This window comes from Scyliorhinus torazame, chromosome 5, assembly GCF_047496885.1.
Source record: "Scyliorhinus torazame isolate Kashiwa2021f chromosome 5, sScyTor2.1, whole genome shotgun sequence".
Classification (NCBI taxonomy): domain Eukaryota; kingdom Metazoa; phylum Chordata; class Chondrichthyes; order Carcharhiniformes; family Scyliorhinidae; genus Scyliorhinus; species Scyliorhinus torazame.
In genome coordinates, this window is record NC_092711.1 from 328,547,721 (window position 1) to 328,569,623 (window position 21,903).

Below are 21,903 nucleotides of genomic sequence, written 5' to 3' on the forward strand. Positions count from 1 at the left end.
CCGGTTGAGGCCGCACTCATGTGTGCGGAACTTGGCGCTAAGTTTCTGCTCGGCGATTCTGCGTTGTCGCGGGTCCTGAAGGCCGCCTTGGAGAACGCTTACCCGGAGATCAGAGGCTGAATGCCCTTGACTGCTGAAGTGTTCCCCGACTGGAAGGGAACATTCCTGCCTGGTGATTGTCACGCGATGTCCGTTCATTCGTTGTCTCAGCGTCTGCATGGTCTCGCCAATGTACCACGCTTCGGGACATCCTTTCCTGCAGTGATAACATGTACAAATCATAGAACATAGAACATTACAGCTCAGTACAGGCCCTTCGGCACTCGATGTTGCGCCGACCTGTGAAACCACTCTGAAGCCCATCTACACTATTCCCTTATTGTCCATATGTCTATCCAATGACCATTTGAATGTTCTTAGTGTTGGCGAGTCCACTACTGTTGCAGGCAGGGCATTCCACGCCCTTACTACTCTCTGAGTAAAGAACCTACCTCTGACATCTGTCCTATATCTCTCTCCCATCAATTTAAAGCTATGTCCCCTCGTGCTAGACATCACCATCCGAGGAAAAAGGCTCTCACTGTCCACCCTATCCAATCCTCTGATCATCTTGTATGCCTCAATTAAGTCACCTCTTAACCTTCTTCTCTCTAACGAAAACAGCCTTAAGTCCCTCAGCCTTTCCTCCTAAGATCTTCCCTCCATACCAGGCAACATTCTGGTAAATCTCCTCTGCACTCTTTCCAATGCTTCCACATCCTTCCTATAATGCGGTGACCAGAATTGCACGCAATACTCTAAATGCGGCCGCACCAGAGTTTTGTACAGCTGCAACATGACCTCATGGCTCCGAAACTCAATCCCTCTACCAATAAAAGCTAACACACCGTACGCCTTCTTAACAACCCTCTCAACCTGGGTGGCAACTTTCAGGGATCGATGTACATGGACACCAAGATCTCTCTGCTCATCCACACTGCCAAGAATCTTACCATTAGCCCAGTACTCAGTCTTCCTGTTATTCCTTCCAAAATGAATCACCTCACACTTTTCTGCATTAAACTCCATTTGCCACCTCTCAGCCCAGCGCTGCAGCTTATCTATATCCCTCTGTAACTTGTAACATCCTTCTGCACTGTCCACAACTCCACCGACTTTCGTGTCATCTGCAAATTTACTCACCCATCCTTCTACATCCTCCTCCAGGTCATTTATAAAAATGACAGACAGCAGTGGCCCCAAAACAGATCCTTGTGGTACACCACTAGTAACTGGACTCCAGTCTGAACATTTCCCATCAACCACCACCCTCTGTCTTCTTCCAGCTAGCCAATTTCTGATCCAAACTGCGAAATCACCCTGAATCCCATGCCTCCGTATTTTCTGCAGTAGCCTACCGTGGGGAACCTTATCAAACGCAAAATCATGATGACAGTGACAATTATACAATACCAAATAATATGTATGAGTCCAAAGTTCATGAATTAATCTGGTTGAGTGGCTTTCTTGTTTTCCTGGTGAAATGGTGATGTTGATGGTGGAATGTCCTTGTGAACGCCATCAGTGTCCCTGTGCTTAAGGAATCAAATAGTGGTCAAATCACTTTGTTGTCTGCTGTGGACTCTTTTTTCCCCCCGATGCTTGTGGTAGTGATGTAGTCTGTAATCTGTGTCGTCCTGTCTGGGCTGTTTCTTGTGATTGTGATATTGATGCAGTATGTCATCTGCCTTGAAAGCTGGTTTGCGTGTTTGTAGTGGAGCAAACCTGAATGGGTGAGATTTGCTGTCATGCCAGGGTATGTCTGTACTCTTGCCAGTGTTAGGAACTGTGCTGTCACAGTGTCCTGCATTTACAGAGTTGTACCATGTCGTACCAGTCGTTGTTCCAGTGTTGTTGGTTTTGTCGTGCTTGTTGTTGTCTTTGTTGTTGGTTTTGTAGGTTTTATTGTTGTGTTTTTCGCAGTATCCTTGAAACCTTTCCAGGACTGCCTGGGAGTCTCTCTTGTCTCGCCCTTTGGCGTACTTGAAGGTCTCGAAGATTTACACTGTTCTTTCACCTGCAATGGTGAGCAGAAGCTTTATTTTCTCTGCATCCGCCACGCCATCTAGGTCGGACGCTACCAGGTAGATCTCGAATCTCTGCCTGAACACACGGCAGTTTGCACTGAGATTGCTGTGGTACCTGAGCTGCTGTGGAACCGGAATCTCGAACATCTTGCCTGGGTGCTGTTGCTGGTAGTCACGGATCTGTTGAGTTGAGCTATAGGGATTCAACAAGCACTCACTGGTACCATGTTGTGTTCTGCTTCTTCATGTAGCATCAGCTGCTTCCTTGATGTATGCTCTGACAAAGGATGGTTCAGACTTGGAGATAGGTTTAACACATTTATTGAACAGTTAACAATTCTCCTACTTCAGTTCGATTCTCCTGCTGATCTTACTATAGTAACTCAATCTAACTAATCAGTCTGCTCTAATCCATGCGGTGGGTGTGATGCTCTGATCTGCCCCTGTCTCTCTGAGTGTCGCCTGTGGAAAAGAGAAAGAGCCTGTGTGCCCTGTCCTTTTATATGGGTAGCCCCCTTGTGGTAGTGTTGCCTCTGGGTGTCTTGACTGCCCATTGGTCGTGTCCTATCTTACTGACCTATTGGTTGAATGTCTGTGTGTCATGTCTCTGGTGCTCCCTCTCGCCCTCTCGTGTTTATTTAGTTCTAGTGTATTTGCATTAACCCCTTGTGTATTTACACTGATGCAGATCACCACAGCTCCCAGCATGTGTCGCCACCCCTGAGTGCCACCTTGTCCACCTTCATCAGTTTGAGTAAATACATCCGTCTTTGGTCTGACTTTGAACTTGACATTGTTCCATTGTGTCAGTTGCAAAGTATTTTTCTGATTTTTTCAACAGTAAATCCTTGGGCTGTGACCATTGTTCTGAAGTTTGCCGTTTATTACCCATCCCAGGTCTCCTCCTCCACCATTTAATAAGTTCACAGCTGGCCAGCTTGTGGTCTCAATTCCACAGTCCTGGTGACACTGGGCTGGACTTCCCCCGGCAGCGACTAGCAGGCCACTGGGAGGCCAGAGAATATCGCCCCTGTTAACCTTCGTCGATCAAACATCTATATAACTCAGATGTGAATTATATTCATTAGCTCAGATTCCATTTCCCTCTGAGAATTCCAAAGACTAACGACCCTCTGAGGAACAAATTTCTTCTCATCTCCATGGTAAATGGGGGGACCTTTATCTTTGAGTTGTACGTCCTCCTTCTAGATTAACCCGGAAAGAAGAATTTGAGTCTGGAGTCGGGTATTGGTCGCTATCTAACGGAAATGAAGCAGAGTCCCGTGTCGAGCACGATTAGCTGGGTGTTTCCGTGTCGAGCACGATTAGCTGGGTGTTTCCGTGTCGAGCACGATTAGCTGGGTGTTTCCGTATCGAGCACGATTAGCTGGTGTTTCCGTGTCGAGCACGATTAGCTGGGTGTTTCCGTGTCGAGCACGATTAGCTGGGTGTTTCCGTGTCGAGCACGATTAGCTGGGTGTGTCCGTGTCGAGCACGATTAGCTGGGTGTTTCCGTGTCGAACACGATTAGCTGGGTGTTTCCGTGTCGAGCACGATTAGCTGGGTGTTTCCGTGTCGAGCACGATTAGCTGGGTGTGTCCGTGTCGAGCACGATTAGCTGGGTTTTCCGTGTCGAGCACGATTAGCTGGATGTTTCCGTGTCGAGCACGATTAGCTGGGTGTTTCCGTGTCGAGCACGATTAGCTGGGTGTGTCCGTGTCGAGCACGATTAGCTGGGTGTTTCCGTGTCGATCACGATTAGCTGGGTGTTTCCGTGTCGAGCACGATTAGCTGGGTGTTTCCGTGTCGAGCACGATTAGCTGGGTGTTTCCGTGTCGAGCACGATTAGCTGGGTGTTTCCGTGTCGAGCACGATTAGCTGGGTGTTTCCGTGTCGAGCACGATTAGCTGGGTGTTTCCGTGTCGAGCACGATTAGCTGGTGTTTCCGTGTCGAGCACGATTAGCTGGGTGTTTCCGTGTCGAGCACGATTAGCTGGGTGTTTCCGTGTCGAGCACGATTAGCTGGGTGTTTCCGTGTCGAGCACGATTAGCTGGGTGTTTCCGTGTCGAGCACGATTAGCTGGGTGTGTCCGTGTCGAGCACGATTAGCTGGGTGTGTCCGTGTCGAGCACGATTAGCTGGGTGTTTCCGTGTCGAGCACGATTAGCTGGGTGTTTCCGTGTCGAGCACGATTAGCTGGGTGTTTCCGTGTTGAGCACGATTAGCTGGGTGTTTCCGTGTCGAGCACGATTAGCTGGGTGTTTCCGTGTCGAGCACGATTAGCTGGTGTTTCCGTGTCGAGCACGATTAGCTGGGTGTTTCCGTGTCGAGCACGATTAGCTGGGTGTTTCCGTGTCGAGCACGATTAGCTGGGTGTTTCCGTGTCGAGCACGATTAGCTGGGTGTTTCCGTGTCGAGCACGATTAGCTGGGTGTTTCCGTGTCGAGCACGATTAGCTGGGTGTTTCCGTGTCGAGCACGATTAGCTGGGTGTTTCCGTGTCGAGCACGATTAGCTGGTGTTTCCGTGTCGAGCACGATTAGCTGGTGTTTCCGTGTCGAGCACGATTAGCTGGGTGTTTCCGTGTCGAGCACGATTAGCTGGACGTTTCCGTGTCGAGCACGATTAGCTGGTGTTTCCGCGTCGGGCACGATTAGCTGGGTGTTTCCATGTCGAGCACGATTAGCTGGATGTTTCCGTGTCGAGCACGATTAGCTAGGTGTTTCCGTGTCGAGCACGATTAGCTGGGTGTGTCCGTGTCGAGCACGATTAGCTGGGTGTGTCCGTGTCGAGCACGATTAGCTGGGTGTTTCCGTGTCGAGCACGATTAGCTGGATGTTTCCGTGTCGAGCACGATTAGCTGGTGTGTCCGTATCGAGCACGATTAGCTGGGTGTGTCCGTGTCGAGCACGATTAGCTGGGTGTTTCCGTGTCGAGCGCGATTAGCTGGTGTTTCCGTGTCGAGCACGATTAGCTGGTGTTTCCGTGTCGAGCACGATTAGCTGGGTGTTTCCGTGTCGAGCACGATTAGCTGGATGTTTCCGTGTCGAGCACGATTAGCTGGTGTTTCCGCGTCGAGCACGATTAGCTGGGTGTTTCCATGTCGAGCACGATTAGCTGGATGTTTCCGTGTCGAGCACGATTAGCTGGGTGTTTCCGTGTCGAGCACGATTAGCTGGGTGTGTCCGTGTCGAGCACGATTAGCTGGGTGTGTCCGTGTCGAGCACGATTAGCTGGGTGTTTCCGTGTCGAGCACGATTAGCTGGATGTTTCCGTGTTGAGCACGATTAGCTGGTGTGTCTGTGTCGAGCATGATTAGCTGGGTATGTCCGTGTCGAGCACGATTAGCTGGGTGTTTCCGTGTCGAGCACGATTAGCTGGGTGTGTCCGTGTCGAGCACGATGAGCTGGGTGTGTCCGTGTTGAGCACGATTAGCTGGGTGTTTCCGTGTCGAGCACGATTAGCTGGGTGTTTCCGTGTCGAGCACAATTAGCTGGGTGTTTCCGTGTCGAGCACGATTAGCTGGATGTTTCCGTGTCGAGCACGATTAGCTGGTGTTTCCGTGTCGAGCACGATTAGCTGGATGTTTCCGTGTCGAGCACGATTAGCTGGGTGTGTCCGTGTCGAGCACGATTAGCTGGGTGTGTCCGTGTCGAGCACGATTAGCTGGGTGTTTCCGTGTCGAGCACGATTAGCTGGGTGTTTCCGTGTCGAGCACGATTAGCTGGGTGTTTCCGTGTCGAGCACGATTAGCTGGGTGTGTCCGTGTCGAGCACGATTAGCTGGGTGTTTCCGTGTCGAGCACGATTAGCTGGGTGTTTCCGTGTCGAGCACGATTAGCTGGGTGTTTCCGTGTCGAGCACGATTAGCTGGTGTTTCCGTGTCGAGCACGATTAGCTGGATGTTTCCGTGTCGAGCACGATTAGCTGGGTGTGTCCGTGTCGAGCACGATTAGCTGGGTGTGTCCGTGTCGAGCACGTTTAGCTGGGTGTTTCCGTGTCGAGCACGATTAGCTGGATGTTTCCTGGCACTCGCAGTGCAGAGAAAGTCCCCGCTACCTAACCGGACTCTGTTTTATGTCGGGGCCTTATTGAGGAGGCCCGGTCGATACAGCGCTCGGTCTCATTTCCGTCAGTGAGGGGTTACCCCCGTCAGTGCAGGAAGAGATCAGGGCACCTTAATTTAATGATGCCCCAATCATGAGACCCCCCAACACGACCCCTGGATCCCCTCCCAACCAATAAGTGGTAATCTAGTGCCCCACCCAATAAAGGGGGGAGGGCACCCCAGGTCCAATCCCCATTGTGGGCAAAATGCCACCAAGCCACTGCCAACGCTGGCACTTTGACACTGCCCCTGCCAGCACCAGGATAATGCCAGGGTGCCCAGGTGGCACAGCCAGGGTGCCCAGGTGGCACAGCCAGGGTGCCCAGGTGGCACAGCCAGGGTGACACTCAGGTGGCGCTGCCAGGGTGCCCAGGTGGCACAGCCAGGGGGCCCAGATGGCACTGCCAGGGGGCCCAGGTGGCACAGCCAGGGGGCCCAGGTGGCACAGCCAGGGTGACACTCAGGTGGCGCTGCCAGGGAGCCCAGGTGGCACTGCCGGGGGCCCAGGTGGCACAGCCAGGGGGCCCAGGTGGCACAGCCAGGGGGCCCAGGTGGCACTGCCAGAGTGCCATCCTGCCCAGAAGCTGCTCACACAGGGGCCCCGAATCCCCGGCAGACCCCTGCTGGTGATGTTCTCCCCGTTTGTGGAGACTGGGGGCTTGAATCTCCAAACCTGGTGCTCTGTCTCCACGCCGGGGTAAAAACCCCTACGTTTCACAGCAGACTTTCCATAAAAACATTTCCAGCGATTCCCCTACCTGCAGGGGGCTGGCAGGGCCCCGGACTGCTTCTCGCAGCTTCAGCTGCGGATACTGGTCCCCGCACGTCCAGTTCCGAGTCCGGCAGATTTCCGAACCAGATGTGTTGTTGTAACAATGGTCATCTTGACTGAGATCAGTTTCTTATTCCAGATGTATATTTTAATTACCTCTATTTCTTACAGTGTTGTGGTGTGATTTATCTTCCATTCTCTGGGTTAATAGCCCAATAACACTTTGGAATACCGCTAGACAGATTGTATTTAATGATTTAAATCTACCCATTCTCAATTTTCAGATGGAAAACAATCCCCACACCAATGGAGTCCTCGAGCTCCGATGTGGTCGAGCCCACACCCAGGACCCACCCTTTCCACTCTGCCCGTCAGTTCTGCCAGTGTACCCATGCCCGAATCTCAGTACCGGCAAGGCAGCCACCAGAGCCTCCACGCACAGCAGCATCCTCACGATCCATGGCTCTTACCTGGGGTGAGCAGCATCTATCATCAGCCAATACCTGGGCTGCACCAAATGATGCCAGCTTCAGTCAACAGCCGACAGTATAGCTCTGTTCTGGTGCCACTGCGAGGGGCAAGGGCGGCGCCTGAACCCAGCCAGCAACAGACTGACCCGAAAACAAACTTCACAGCCGTGTGGCCTGGCCCTGATGCTGAACTCGCTGTGAACCCTGACATGGGTAAGTTACATCACCGACAGAGGAAGGCAAGGAGAATGGGAAATATTTATCCAGTAACGGGATGTGGGTGTCCCTGGCCCGGCCAGCAGTTATTATCCATCCCTAATTGGATGGTGAGCCGCCATCTTGCTCCGCTGCAGTGCGCGTCGTGTAGGTACACCCACCGTGCTGTTCGGGAGGGATTATAAACTCCTGCTCTTCTGGCTGATATTCCCAAAGTAAACGTCGGTGCTTTTTAACCACCGGAAGGTTGAAAGTGCGAAGTGGCCAGTTTCTGTTTTCGCTTTCTAGGCCGGTGCAGACACGGGGGGCCAAATGGCCTCATTCGACATTGTAAATTTTCTTTGTTTCTGTGGTAAGTATGTCCCAGGACTGAACAATTCCAATCACCAATTAACATAACTTAAATGACCAAAATCAAAGTCATTGATGTCATCATCAGACCCAAAGTGGGTGATGCCGATGGAGGGATTTCCTCGGACCAATCAGTGTGTGTGTTTGGGCAATTGTTAAATTAGTCAATCTCAGGAGGGGTTCACTCACCATTAGTCTGTTAAAATATTCACAGCGGCGAGTGTCGTGTTGGGTGTCCTGATGTACAAACGATCCAACACGGCCGGAGATGGTGGAACTCAATTTTATTAACTACTCAACTATAACAGCACACTGCTAACTTGGGTACGGGCATTACCAGCTAATCTGTGGACCCTGTCCTATCACTATCTGGGTGAGGCACTCAGCACATGGTGAATGTCTGAGTGGCAGGCTCTGAGCTCGGTGCTCTGAGCTGCCTGCTGCTGGAATGAGCGGGAACTGTAGTGTCCCCTGTTTTTACAGTGCGTGTGCTCTCACTGGTGATTGGCTGCGATGTTGTGTGTGTGTTGGTTGGTCCGACTGCATGTCCATCAGTGTGTGTGTGATTGCACCATGGTATGCTGATCTAAATACCATGACAGCGAGCACACCGGCAAGTCTGGACTGACTGATCCTGGCGTCTAGAGTCCCCCCCACTCCCCCCCCTCCCAGCTGACAAGGGGAACAGCACTAACCCTGTGGTGAATGTATTATACCAATAACCCACCATTGTATTTGTATCTGTGCTGTTGCCCGTGTGGGCTCCTCCTATGGGCCATTGTATGGCATTATCCAGAGGGGAACATGTTGGGGCCTGTATGGGCTCCGCCCATGGCTCCTCCCCTTGAAGGGAGGTATAAAGAGCAGTCGACCTGTAGGTGGTTCTCAGTATTGGATCAGTCGCAGGCAGGCACTGTTCTAAGTTGATTAAAGCCACGGTTTACTTCGTCTCCCGTCTCGAGTGAATTGATGGTCGCATCAATTTAATCAACTTAAACGAAACTATGGAATCGGCCCTCAACCCTGACCGACTGGGACTCGATCCGCAGGCCGCGGAGGCGAAAAGAAATGTTTTTGCACTGGCTCTGCTGTTTCAAGGCCTATCTCGCAGCCTCCTCCACGCCTTCCATCACCGACAAACAGAAGCTGAGCCTCCTTCACGCACGGGTGAGCCATCGAATCTCTGTTCAACTCGACGAGGCCTCCTCCTACGCAGACGCCCTCGCGATGCTCGAACGCCTCTATGTACGGCCCGTGAACGAGGTCTACGCGCAACACATCCTCACCAATCGCTGCCAGCACCCCGGGGAATGGCTAGAAGACTACCTACGCGACCTCAAAGCCCTCGCACGCAGCTGCAACTACCAGGCCGTGACGGCCATTCAACATATGGAACTCACCGTCCGAGACGTCTACGTGGCGGGAGTCCGGTCCAACTACGTGCGACAGCGCCGACTCGAAAAGGGGGCCCTGAGCCTGGATCAGACGGTAAAGTTAGCCTCCTCGCTGGAGGTTGCGTTCCAGAGCCTTACCGCGTTCCCGGCTGACCACGTGACCCCCGACCAAAGACTACCCCAGGCCTGTGCCGCACGGCCGCCCGTCCACCATGGGGGGCTCCCCTGCTATTTCTGCGGCCGGTCCCAACACCCCCGGCAGCGCTGCCCGGCCCGCAACGCCAACTGCAGCAGCTGCGGGGGAAAAGGACATTTTGCCAAAGTTTACCTGGCCAGGTCCAGAAACTCTAACTCACAGGCCCGATCCTCAGACTCACAGGCCCGATCCTCAGACTCACAGGCCCGATCCTCAGACTCACAGGCCCGATCCTCAGACTCACAGGCCCGATCCTCAGACTCACAGGCCCGATCCTCAGACTCACAGGCCCGATCCTCAGACTCACAGGCCCGATCCTCAGACTCACAGGCCCGCAGACCCCGCAGTGTGGCAGCGTGTCTGCCGGCTCCGCCCCCTGTAGACCCAGAATCAGCCTCGTGCTATCCGTGGGGCAGCCATCTTCCAGCCCTCACAGCACGTGCAACTCACGGGGGCCGCCATCTTGGAAGCTATCTTCCTCACCGCCAAGCACGCTCGACCACCTTGGCCGCCATCTGCTACGCCGCTCAACGCGTACGATCAACAAGGACAGCCATCGCGGACCCGCCCCAGCACCTCCGACCTCGCCGGCTACCCGCAACCCAGCGAGGTCACCCTGGACCAGTCGCGACCCAAGCACCTCAGGAGCTCCAGGATGACCGTCTGGGTAAAGAAAGAACAAAGAACAAAGAAAATTACAGCACAGGAACAGGCCCTTCGGCCCTCCCAGCCTGCGCCGATCCAGATCCTTTATCTAAACCTGTCGCCTATTTTCCAAGGATCTACTTCCCTCTGTTCCCCGCCCGTTCATATATCTGTCCAGGTGCATCTTAAATGATGCTATCGTGCCCGCCTCTACCACCTCCGCTGGCAAAGCGTTCCAGGCACCCACCACCCTCTGTGTAAAAAACTTTCCACGCACATCCCCCTTAAACTTTCCCCCTCTCACCTTGAAATCGTGACCCCTTGAAATTGAACCCCCACTCTTGGAAAAAGCTTGTTGCTATCCACCCTGTCTACACCTCTCAGCTTTGTGGACCTCAATCAGGTCCCCCTCAACCTCCGTCTTTCCAACGAAAACAATCCTAACCTACTCTACCTTTCTTCATAGCTAGCACCTTCCATACCAGGCAACATCCTGGTGAACCTCCTCTGCACCCTCTCTAAAGCATCCACATCCTTCTGGTAATGTGGCGACCAGAACTGCACGCAGTATTCCAAATGTGGCCTAACCAAAGTCCTATACAACTGTAACATGACCTGCTGACTCTTGTACTCAATACCCCGTCCGATGAAGGCAAGCATGCTGTATGCCTTCTTGGCCACTCTATCGACCTGCGTTGCCACCTTCAGGGTACAATGGACCTGAACTCCCAGATCTCTCTGTACATCAATTTTCCTCAGGACTCTTCCAAAATGCATCACCTCGCATTTGCTTGGATTGAACTCCATCTGCCACTTCTCTGCCCAACTCTCCAATCTATCTATATTTTGCTGTATTCTCTGACAGTCCCTCTCGCTATCTGCAACTCCACGAATCTTAGTATCATCTGTAAACTTGCTAATCAGACCACCTATACCTTCGTTCAGATCATTTATGTATATCACAAACAACAGTGGTCCCAGCACGGATCCCTGTGGAACACCACTAGTCACCTTTCTCCATTTTGAGACACTCCCTTCCACCACTACTCTCTGTCCCCTGTTGCCCAGCCAGTTCTTTATCCATCTAGCTAGTACACCCTGAACCTCATACGACTTCACTTTTTCCATCAACCTGCTATGGGAACTTTTTCAAACGCTGAGACGGGTACGAGACACCTTGCCTTTTCGACTCCGGGAGCAGAGAGCTTCATTCACCCGGACATGGTAAGACGCTGCTCGCTCCCAATTTTCCCGGCGCACCAAACCATCTCCCTCGCCTCTGGGTCGCACTCGGTGCAAATCTGAGGGTGAACTACCGCAACCCTAGCAATACAGGGCGCCGAGTACGCCAATTTTAAATTATATGTGCTCCCAGACCTCTGCTCTCCTCTCCTATTGGGACTAGATTTCCAATGCAACCTCAGGAGCCTAACCCTGACGTTCGGGGGGCCCCTACCCCCACTCACCATATGCAGCCTCGCGACCCTAAAAGTCCACCCACCCCCACTCTTCGCAAGCCTCACCGCCAACTGTAAACCAGTCGCCACCAGAAGCAGGCGGTATAGCGTACAGGACAGGACTTTTATCAGGTCCGAGGTCCAGCGTCTCTTGCGGGAGGGAGTCATAGAAGCCAGCAATAGCCCCTGGAGAGCTCAGGTGGTGGGCGTCAAGACCGGGGAGAAGTTCCGGATGGTGGTTGATTACAGCCAGACCATTAACCGGTTTACGCAACTCGATGCGTACCCCCTTCCCCGGATTGCAGACATGGTAAACCAGATCGCTCACTACCGCGTGTCCTCCACGGTGGATCTGAAGTCTGCATACCACCAGTTCCCAATCCGCCCGGAGGACCGCCACTACACGGCGTTTGAGGCAGACGGCCGCCTTTTCCATTTCCATTTCCTCCGGGTCCCCTTTGGCGTCATGAGTGGGGTTTTGGTGTTCCAAAGAACAATGGACCGAATGGTGGACCAGTACGGGCTGTGGGCCACGTTTCCGTACTTGGACAACTTCACCATCTGCGGCCATGATCAGCAGGACCACGACGCCAACCTCCACCGATTTCTCCAAACCGCCCAAACCCTCAATCTCACCTACAACAAGGAGAAATGCGTTTTCCGCACCATCAGGCGAGCCATCCTCGGCTACGTCGTGGAAAACGGGGTCCTAGGGCCCGACCCTGACCGTATGCGCCCCCTCCTGCAACTCCCCCTCCCCCACTGCCCCAAGACTCTGAAGAGGTGCCTCGGGTTCTTTTCATATTATGCCCAGAGGGTCCCCAACTATGCGGGCAAAGCCCGCCCACTAATCAAGGCCAACTTCTTCCCACTGGCAACTGAGGCCCGCCAGGCTTCCGCTGCATCAAGGCGGACATCGCCAAAGCCGCGATGCGCGTGATGGATGAGTCCGTCCCATTTCAGGTGGAGAGCGGCGCATCAGAGGTCGCTCTCGCTGCCACTCTCAATCACGCAGGCAGACAGGTAGCGTTTTTTTCGCGCACTCTCACCACCTCCGAAATTCGACACTCCTCAGTCGAAAAACAAGCCCAAGCCATCGTGGAAGCCGTGCGGCACTGCAGGCACTACCTCGCTGGTAGGAGGTTTACCCTCGTCACCGACCAACGATCGGTAGCCTTCATGTTCGACAATATGCAGCGGGGCAAAATCAAGAACGATAAGATCTTGAGATGGAGAGTCGAACTCTCCATCTATAATTACGATATAGTATATCGTCCTGGGAAGCTCAACGAGTCCCCAGATGCCCTGTCCCGCGGCACATGCGCCAGCGCGCAAGATGACCGACTATGGGCTATCCACGATGACCTCTGCCACCCGGGGGTCACCCAGCTTATCCACTATATCAAGGCCCGCAACCTGCCCTACTCCACTGAGCAGGTCAGAGCTATGACCAGGATCTGCCAGATCTGTGCGGAGTGTAAACCGCACGTCTATCGACCAGGTAAGGCCCACCTGGTGAAGGCATCCCGGCCCTTTGAGCGCTTCAGTATCGATTTCAAAGGGCCCCTCCCCTCCAATAACCACAATACATATTTCTTCAACATTATTGATGGGTTCTCCCGCTTCCCCTTTACAATCCCTTGTCCCGACATGACCACGGCCACCGTTATTTAAGCCCTGCACAGTGTCTTCACCCTGTTTGGTTTCCCCAACTACGTCCACAGTGACAGGGGCTCGTCGTTCATGAGCGACGAACTGCGTCAGTACCTGCTCAGTAAGGGCATCGCCTCGAGCAGGACTACCAGCTATAACCCCAGGGGAAACGGACAGGTGGAGAGGGAGAACACGACAGTCTGGAAGACCGTCCTACTGACCCTGCGGTCCAGGAATCTCCCAGTTTCTCACTGGCAGGAGGTCCTCCCCGAGGCGCTCCACTCTATTAGGTCCCTACTTTGCACGGCCACAAACGAGACCCCTCACGACCGCCTATTTGTTGTCCCGAGGAGATCCACCTCAGGGGCCTCGCTTCCATCCTGGCTGAAGACACCGGGGCCATCTTCCTCAGAAAACACGTCAGGAGCCATAAGTCCGACCCTCTGGTAGAGAGGGTCCAGCTCCTACACTCCAACCCCCAGTACGCTTATATCGAACACCCCGAACGCCGACAGGATACGGTCTCCCTCCGGGACCTGGCACCCGCCGGTTCCACCACCACCACTACCACCACCGCCACTCCACCATATCCCGCCCAACCTACCATGACCAGCGTCCCCGCCCCTATATGGCTCCCACGCTCCCTCCCGCCATCCCCCCTTCACTGATCCGCAGGAATAAAGCTCTAGAAGAGACGCTCCTGGAGTCCACGGCTGTACCCGCACCGGCGCCCTCACTACCGATGCCAGCACGGACGAGCTCGACACCCGGGCCAGCAGCAACGCCAGAGTTTCGGCGATCACAGCGCACAATCCGTGCGCCGGACCGGCTGAACTTATGAACCCGTCACCCCCACCGGACTTCATTTTTTTAACAGGGGGTTAATGTGGTGAATGTATTATGCCAATAATCCACCATTGTATTTGTATCTGTGCTGTTGCCCTTGTGGGCTCCTCCTATGGGCCATTGTATGGCATTATCCATGGGGGAGCATGTTGGGGCCTGTATGGGCTCCGCCCATGGCTCCTCCCCTTGAAGGGAGGTATAAAGAGCAGTCGACCTGTAGGTGGTTCTCAGTATTGGATCAGTCGCAGGCAGGCACTGTTCTAAGTTGATTAAAGCCACGGTTTACTTCTACTCCCGTCTCGAGTGAATTGATGGTCGCATCAAACCCCTCAGTAATAAGGGGGCATCCACCCCCACCCCCCTCCCGCCACCATGATAATAAGGGGGCATCCACCCCCATACCACACAGGCCAGAGGCCGAGGGTGACCCTAATCCCCGCCACATTCACCCCCCTCAGCCTCCTCTCAGTCCCCTACCACCATCCCCACCCCCTCAGCTCCTCCCTCAGGCCTCATCAGGCCCTGCCCCTTGGCATTGCCGAAAGTGTAGTCCCCTCGGCCCCCTGCCACTGATATCTTGGCGATGACAACCAGGCCGGGCAGATTTAGCCCTCGCCGAGGGTCAAGGAGGGACGTCCAGGGCCTCTGCCCCTGCCAGGCTGCAGAGCAGTCCACCAGTGATTGTAGTTGTTGGGTCACCTCGGGACTCCCTCAGTACTGACCCTCTGACAGTGCGGCACTCCCTCAGTACTGACCCTCTGACAGTGCGGCACTCCCTCAGTACTGACCCTCTGACAGTGCGGCACTCCCTCAGTACTGACTCTCTGACAGTGCAGCACTCCCTCAGTACTGACCCTCTGACAGTGCGGCACTCCCTCAGTACTGACCCTCTGACAGTGCTGCACTCCCTCAGTACTGACCCTCTGACAGTGCGGCGCTCCCTCAGTACTGACCCTCTGACAGTGCGGCACTCCCTCAGTACTGACCCTCTGACAGTGCAGCACTCCCTCAGTACTGACCCTCTGACAGTGCGGCACTCCCTCAGTACTGACCCTCTGACAGTGCAGCACTCCCTCAGTACTGACCCACTGACAGTGCGGCACTCCCTCAGTACTGACCCTCTGACAGTGCAGCACTCCCTCAGTACTGACCCTCTGACAGTGCGGCACTCCCTCAGTACTGACCCTCTGACAGTGCGGCACTCCCTCAGTACTGACCCTCTGACAGTGCAGCACTCCCTCAGTACTGACCCACTGACAGTGCGGCATTCCCTCAGTACTGACCCTCTGACAGTGCAGCACTCCCTCAGTACTGACCCTCTGACAGTGCAGCACTCCCTCAGTACTGACCCTCTGACAGTGCGGCACTCCCTCAGTACTGACCTGTGACAGTGTGGCACTCCCTCAGTACTGACCCTCTGACAGTGCAGCACTCCCTCAGTACTGACCCTGACAGTGCGGCACTCCCTCAGGGACCGTCATTGCATTGAGAGAATACATGTCTGGGTTTTTGTTTAACTGGGGTTTGAGATGGAGAAGGATCTCAGTCTGAAGCTGTTAAACTCAACGTTGAGTCCCGACTGCTGCAACCTGCCCAACCGGAAGAGGAGTTGCTGCTCCTGCAGCTTGTGCCTCACTGGGGCCCGGGACAGACATGTGGACGTGAGAACGGTGCTGAGCGGCGAGGTTGGGGTCCGGCTTGTGGGCTGAGCCAAGGTGTTCCTCAAAGCAGTCGCCCGTCTGCATTTAGTCTCCTCAATGTAGAGGACACCATATTGGGAGCAGTGAATACAATAAACCAAATTGAAGGAGATGCAAGTGAAACGCTGCTTCATCTGAAAGGTGTGTTTGGGACTTTGAACAGGGAGCGGGGAGGAGATAAAGGAGCAGGTTTGCACCTTGTGTGATTGCGAGAGACGGTGTGAGAAGGAGAGGGGGAATTCGGCGTGATGGAGGAATGGGCCAGGATGTCACGGAGGGATCGGTCCCTGCAGAATGCTGATGGGGGGAGAGGAGAGATGCATTTAGTGATGGCGCCATACTGGAGTTGGCAGAACTGGAAGAGGATGATCCTCTGATTGTGGAGCCTGGTGCGGTGATAAGTGAGGACATTGTGGTTCTGGGAGGGAGGGGTGATGGCAGAGGTGCAGGAAACGGGTCAAAACCGGTTGAGAGCTCTCTTACCCACGTGGGGTTGGGGATCTCGGCTAAGGGAAAAAGCAGACATGTCAGAAGTGCCATTTTCGAAGGTGGCATCATCAGAACAGATGCGCCGGAGACGGAGAAACTGGGAGAATGGGCTGGAGTCCTTACGGGAAGCAGGGAGTGAGGAGCTGTAGTCGAGGTGGCTAATTGGTGGGTTTATGATGAATATCGGTCACTCTATCATATTAAAAATCTTTATTATTGCCACAAGTAGGCTTACATTAACACTGCAATGAAGTTACTGTGAAAAGCCCCTAGTCGCCACACTCCGGCGCCTGTTCGGGTACACGGAGAATTCAGGATTCTCCGCTGGTCCGGGAGTTGAACCCGCACTGCTGGCCTTGTTCTGCTTCACAAACCGGCCTGGGATTCCCGGCCTCCATGCGGCAATCGCGCTTGACGCGGGGAGGAGAATGGGCACCGGGTCCGCGATCGGGTCCGACGCCGCTCCCGCGATTCTCCGGGAACCAGAGAATCTCCACCAGACGCAGCGCCGGTCGGGTTCCATTGAGAGAGGCCCTCGCGCCGATTCTCCGCCGACAAGTGGCCGGGTTCCCGCTGGCGTGGTTCATTCATGGTTCCACCCAGTGGGGGCTCGGAGTGGGGGCTGCAGACTCAGTCCGCGGCCGCCCTGGTGGGGGGCAAGGGGGATCTGTCACTGGGGGCGGCCTCTAGGACGGGCAGGCTCACGATCGGGGGCACCGATCGGCGGGCACGCGCCGTCTCGGGGGGGGGCCTATATTGTTGGGGCCGCCGCTGCAGCCGGCCGCCGCGACCATGGCGGACCTGCGGCCGGAGGTGCAGCGCCCCCTATTGGCAGCCGGAGCTGTGAGGGGCACTCCGAACCTCTCCCAGCTCCCTGCAAAACCGAGAATCGCCCTGGAGTGATTCGCCCCCGTTTTCTCGCAGGCGTGGGGACATAGCCCCATTATCAGAAGATTCCACCTCCAGCTGTCTAGCCCACTGAGCTAAACCATCAGAACAGTTGAAATGGAGGCGGAGAAACTGGGAGAATGATGCGGAACTGGTCGGACTTTATGAGTTGGAAAGTAGCATTGTCTAACATAATTTTTACTTTTTGTTCCGTAGGTTTTCAACACCCACCCAGGAGGAAGGACGTATACTGGTATTAGACTGAACTGTACCCAAATACACCATAACCCTCACCCCCAAATACAGAATAACCCTCACCCCCAAATACACCATAACCCTCACCACTCACCCCCAAATACACCATAACCCTCACCCCCAAATACACCATAGCCCTGACCCCCTAATACAGAATAACCCTCACCCCCAAATACACCGTAACCCTCACCCCCAAATACAGAATAACCCTCACCCCCAAATACACCATGACCCTCACCCCCAAATACACCATAACCCTCACCCCCAAATACACCATCACCCTCACCCCCAAATACACCATAACCCTCACCCCCAAATACACCATAACCCTCACCCCCAAATACACCATAACCCTCACCCCCAAATACACCATAACCCTCACCCCCAAATACACCATAACCCTCACCCCCAAATACACCATAACCCTCACCCCCAAATACAGAATAACCCTCACCCCCAAATACAGAATAACCCTCACCCCCAAATACACCATAACCCTCACCCCCAAATACACCATAACCCTCACCCCCAAATACACCATAACCCTCACCCCCAAATACACCATAACCCTCACCCCCAAATACACCATAACCCTCACCCCCAAATACACCATAACCCTCACCACTCACCCCCAAATACACCATAACCCTCACCCCCAAATACACCATAACCCTCACCCCCAAATACACCATAACCCTCACCCCCAAATACAGAATAACCCTCACCCCCAAATACAGAATAACCCTCACCCCCAAATACACCATAACCCTCACCCCCAAATACACCATAACCCTCACCCCCAAATACACCATAACCCTCACCCCCAAATACACCATAACCCTCACCCCCAAATACACCATAACCCTCACCCCCAAATACACCATAACCCTCACCACTCACCCCCAAATACACCATAACCCTCACCACTCACCCAGATCCATCACTGCCCAATCTCTCGCTACACTGCTGTCATTGTGATTCTCTGAGGGTCAGTACTGGCTCTCTGAATATAGCTTCAGTGTCACTCTGCGACTGAGTTTAATCTGTTGCGTGACAGGGAAATTGGATGTCTGTCTTCACCCAATCCCGACAGTGTAGAATAAGGCCATTCGATCCATCGAGTCTGCATCGACCCTCTGAAAGAGACCCTTCTCTAAGCCCACGCCCCCGCCCCATCCCAGTAACCCCACCTAACCTTTTTGGACACTAAGGGCAATTTATCACGGCCAATCCACCTAACCTGCACATCTTTGGACTGTGGGAGGAAACTGGAGCACCCGGAGGAAACCCACGCAGACACGGGGAGAACGTGCAGACTCCGCACAGACAGTGACCCAAGCCGGGAATCGAACATGGGACCATGGTGCTGTGAAGCAACAGTGCTAACCACTGTGCCGTGGTTTAAAACCCCAACATTGAAACTGTAAAATTCTCTGATCAGCTGAGCACAAAGATTTGGATTGTCAAATAGCCTTTGGTACAGATGGTGGAACTCATTGATGGACTTTGTTGGTGGTCACTGATTGCGAGATTCCAGGAAGATTGCGTTAATGTTACCCAGGATATCAGAAAAATGTATAAACAGCGTGAACCCAATGTAGCTCCATTAACATCGCACAAAATCCTCCACAGGAATATTGTCTGACACAGTTGAGCCTCAGACACAGAAACGTTCTGGGAGGGAGTTTTACAGTTTGGGCTTCAGACAGTTGAAGCCACAGCCACCAACACGGGAACACCAACACCAACACAGCCACCAACACGGGAACACCAACACCAACACAGCCACCAACACGGGAACACCAACACCAACACAGCCACCAACACGGGAACACCAACACCAACACAGCCACCAACACGGGAACACCAACACCAACACAGCCACCAACACGGGAACACCAACACGGGAACACCAACACGGGAACACCAACACCAACACAGCCACCAACACGGGAACACCAACACCAACACAGCCACCAACACGGGAACACCAACACCAACACAGCCACCAACACGGGAACACCAACACCAACACAGCCACCAACACGGGAACACCAACACGGGAACACCAACACCAACACAGCCACCAACACGGGAACACCAACACCAACACAGCCACCAACACGGGAACACCAACACCAACACAGCCACCAACACGGGAACACCAACACGGGAACACCAACACCAACACAGCCACCAACACGGGAACACCAACACCAACACAGCCACCAATACGGGAACACCAACACCAACACAGCCACCAACACGGGAACACCAACACCAACACAGCCACCAATACGGGAACACCAACACCAACACAGCCACCAACACGGGAACACCAACACCAACACAGCCACCAACACGGGAACACCAACATCAACACAGCCACCAACACGGGAACACCAACACCAACACAGCCACCAACACGGGAACACCAACACGGGAACACCAACACCAACACAGCCACCAACACGGGAACACCAACACCAACACAGCCACCAACACGGGAACACCAACACCAACACAGCCACCAACACGGGAACACCAACACGGGAACACCAACACCAACACAGCCACCAACACGGGAACACCAACACCAACACAGCCACCAATACGGGAACACCAACACCAACACAGCCACCAACACGGGAACACCAACACCAACACAGCCACCAATACGGGAACACCAACACCAACACAGCCACCAACACGGGAACACCAACACCAACACAGCCACCAACACGGGAACACCAACATCAACACAGCCACCAATACGGGAACACCAACACCAACACAGCCACCAACACGGGAACACCAACACCAACACAGCCACCAATACGGGAACACCAACACCAACACAGCCACCAACACGGGAACACCAACACCAACACAGCCACCAACACGGGAACACCAACACCAACACAGCCACCAATACGGGAACACCAACACCAACACAGCCACCAACACGGGAACACCAACACCAACACAGCCACCAACACGGGAACACCAACACCAACACAGCCACCAATACGGGAACACCAACACCAACACAGCCACCAACACGGGAACACCAACACCAACACAGCCACCAACACGGGAACACCAACACAGCCACCAACACGGGAACACCAACACCAACACAGCCACCAACACGGGAACACCAACACCAACACAGCCACCAATACGGGAACACCAACACCAACACAGCCACCAACACGGGAACACCAACACCAACACAGCCACCAACACGGGAACACCAACACAGCCACCAACACGGGAACACCAACACCAACACAGCCACCAACACGGGAACACCAACACCAACACAGCCACCAACACGGGAACACCAACACCAACACAGCCACCAACACGGGAACACCAACACCAACACAGCCACCAACACGGGAACACCAACACCAACACAGCCACCAACACGGGAACACCAACACCAACACAGCCACCAACACGGGAACACCAACACCAACACAGCCACCAACACGGGAACACCAACACCAACACAGCCACCAACACGGGAACACCAACACCAACACAGCCACCAACACGGGAACACCAACACCAACACAGCCACCAACACGGGAACACCAACACCAACACAGCCACCAACACGGGAACACCAACACCAACACAGCCACCAACACGGGAACACCAACACCAACACAGCCACCAATACGGGAACACCAACACCAACACAGCCACCAACACGGGAACACCAACACCAACACAGCCACCAATACGGGAACACCAACACCAACACAGCCACCAACACGGGAACACCAACACCAACACAGCCACCAACACGGGAACACCAACACCAACACAGCCACCAACACGGGAACACCAACACCAACACAGCCACCAACACGGGAACACCAACACCAACACAGCCACCAACACGGGAACACCAACACCAACACAGCCACCAACACGGGAACACCAACACCAACACAGCCACCAACACGGGAACACCAACACCAACACAGCCACCAATACGGGAACACCAACACCAACACAGCCACCAACACGGGAACACCAACACCAACACAGCCACCAATACGGGAACACCAACACCAACACAGCCACCAACACGGGAACACCAACACCAACACAGCCACCAACACGGGAACACCAACACCAACACAGCCACCAACACGGGAACACCAACACCAACACAGCCACCAATACGGGAACACCAACACCAACACAGCCACCAACACGGGAACACCAACACCAACACAGCCACCAACACGGGAACACCAACACCAACACAGCCACCAACACGGGAACACCAACACCAACACAGCCACCAACACGGGAACACCAACACCAACACAGCCACCAACACGGGAACACCAACACCAACACAGCCACCAACACGGGA

At 54.1% G+C, this 21,903-nt stretch overlaps 1 protein-coding gene across 1 annotated transcript in view; it reads left to right on the plus strand.

Moving 5' to 3' along the window:
- Positions 1-18,301, plus strand: part of LOC140421337 (transcription cofactor vestigial-like protein 1) — a 118,082-nt gene extending 99,781 nt beyond the window's left edge. The window contains exons 3-4 of the mRNA XM_072506009.1: positions 7,229-7,627; positions 17,466-18,301. Of these exons, the coding sequence (XP_072362110.1) occupies positions 7,229-7,627; positions 17,466-17,509 (443 nt within the window). The 3' untranslated portion in view covers positions 17,510-18,301. The remainder of the gene's footprint in view (positions 1-7,228; positions 7,628-17,465) is intronic.
- The last annotated feature ends 3,602 nt before the right edge of the window (positions 18,302-21,903 follow it).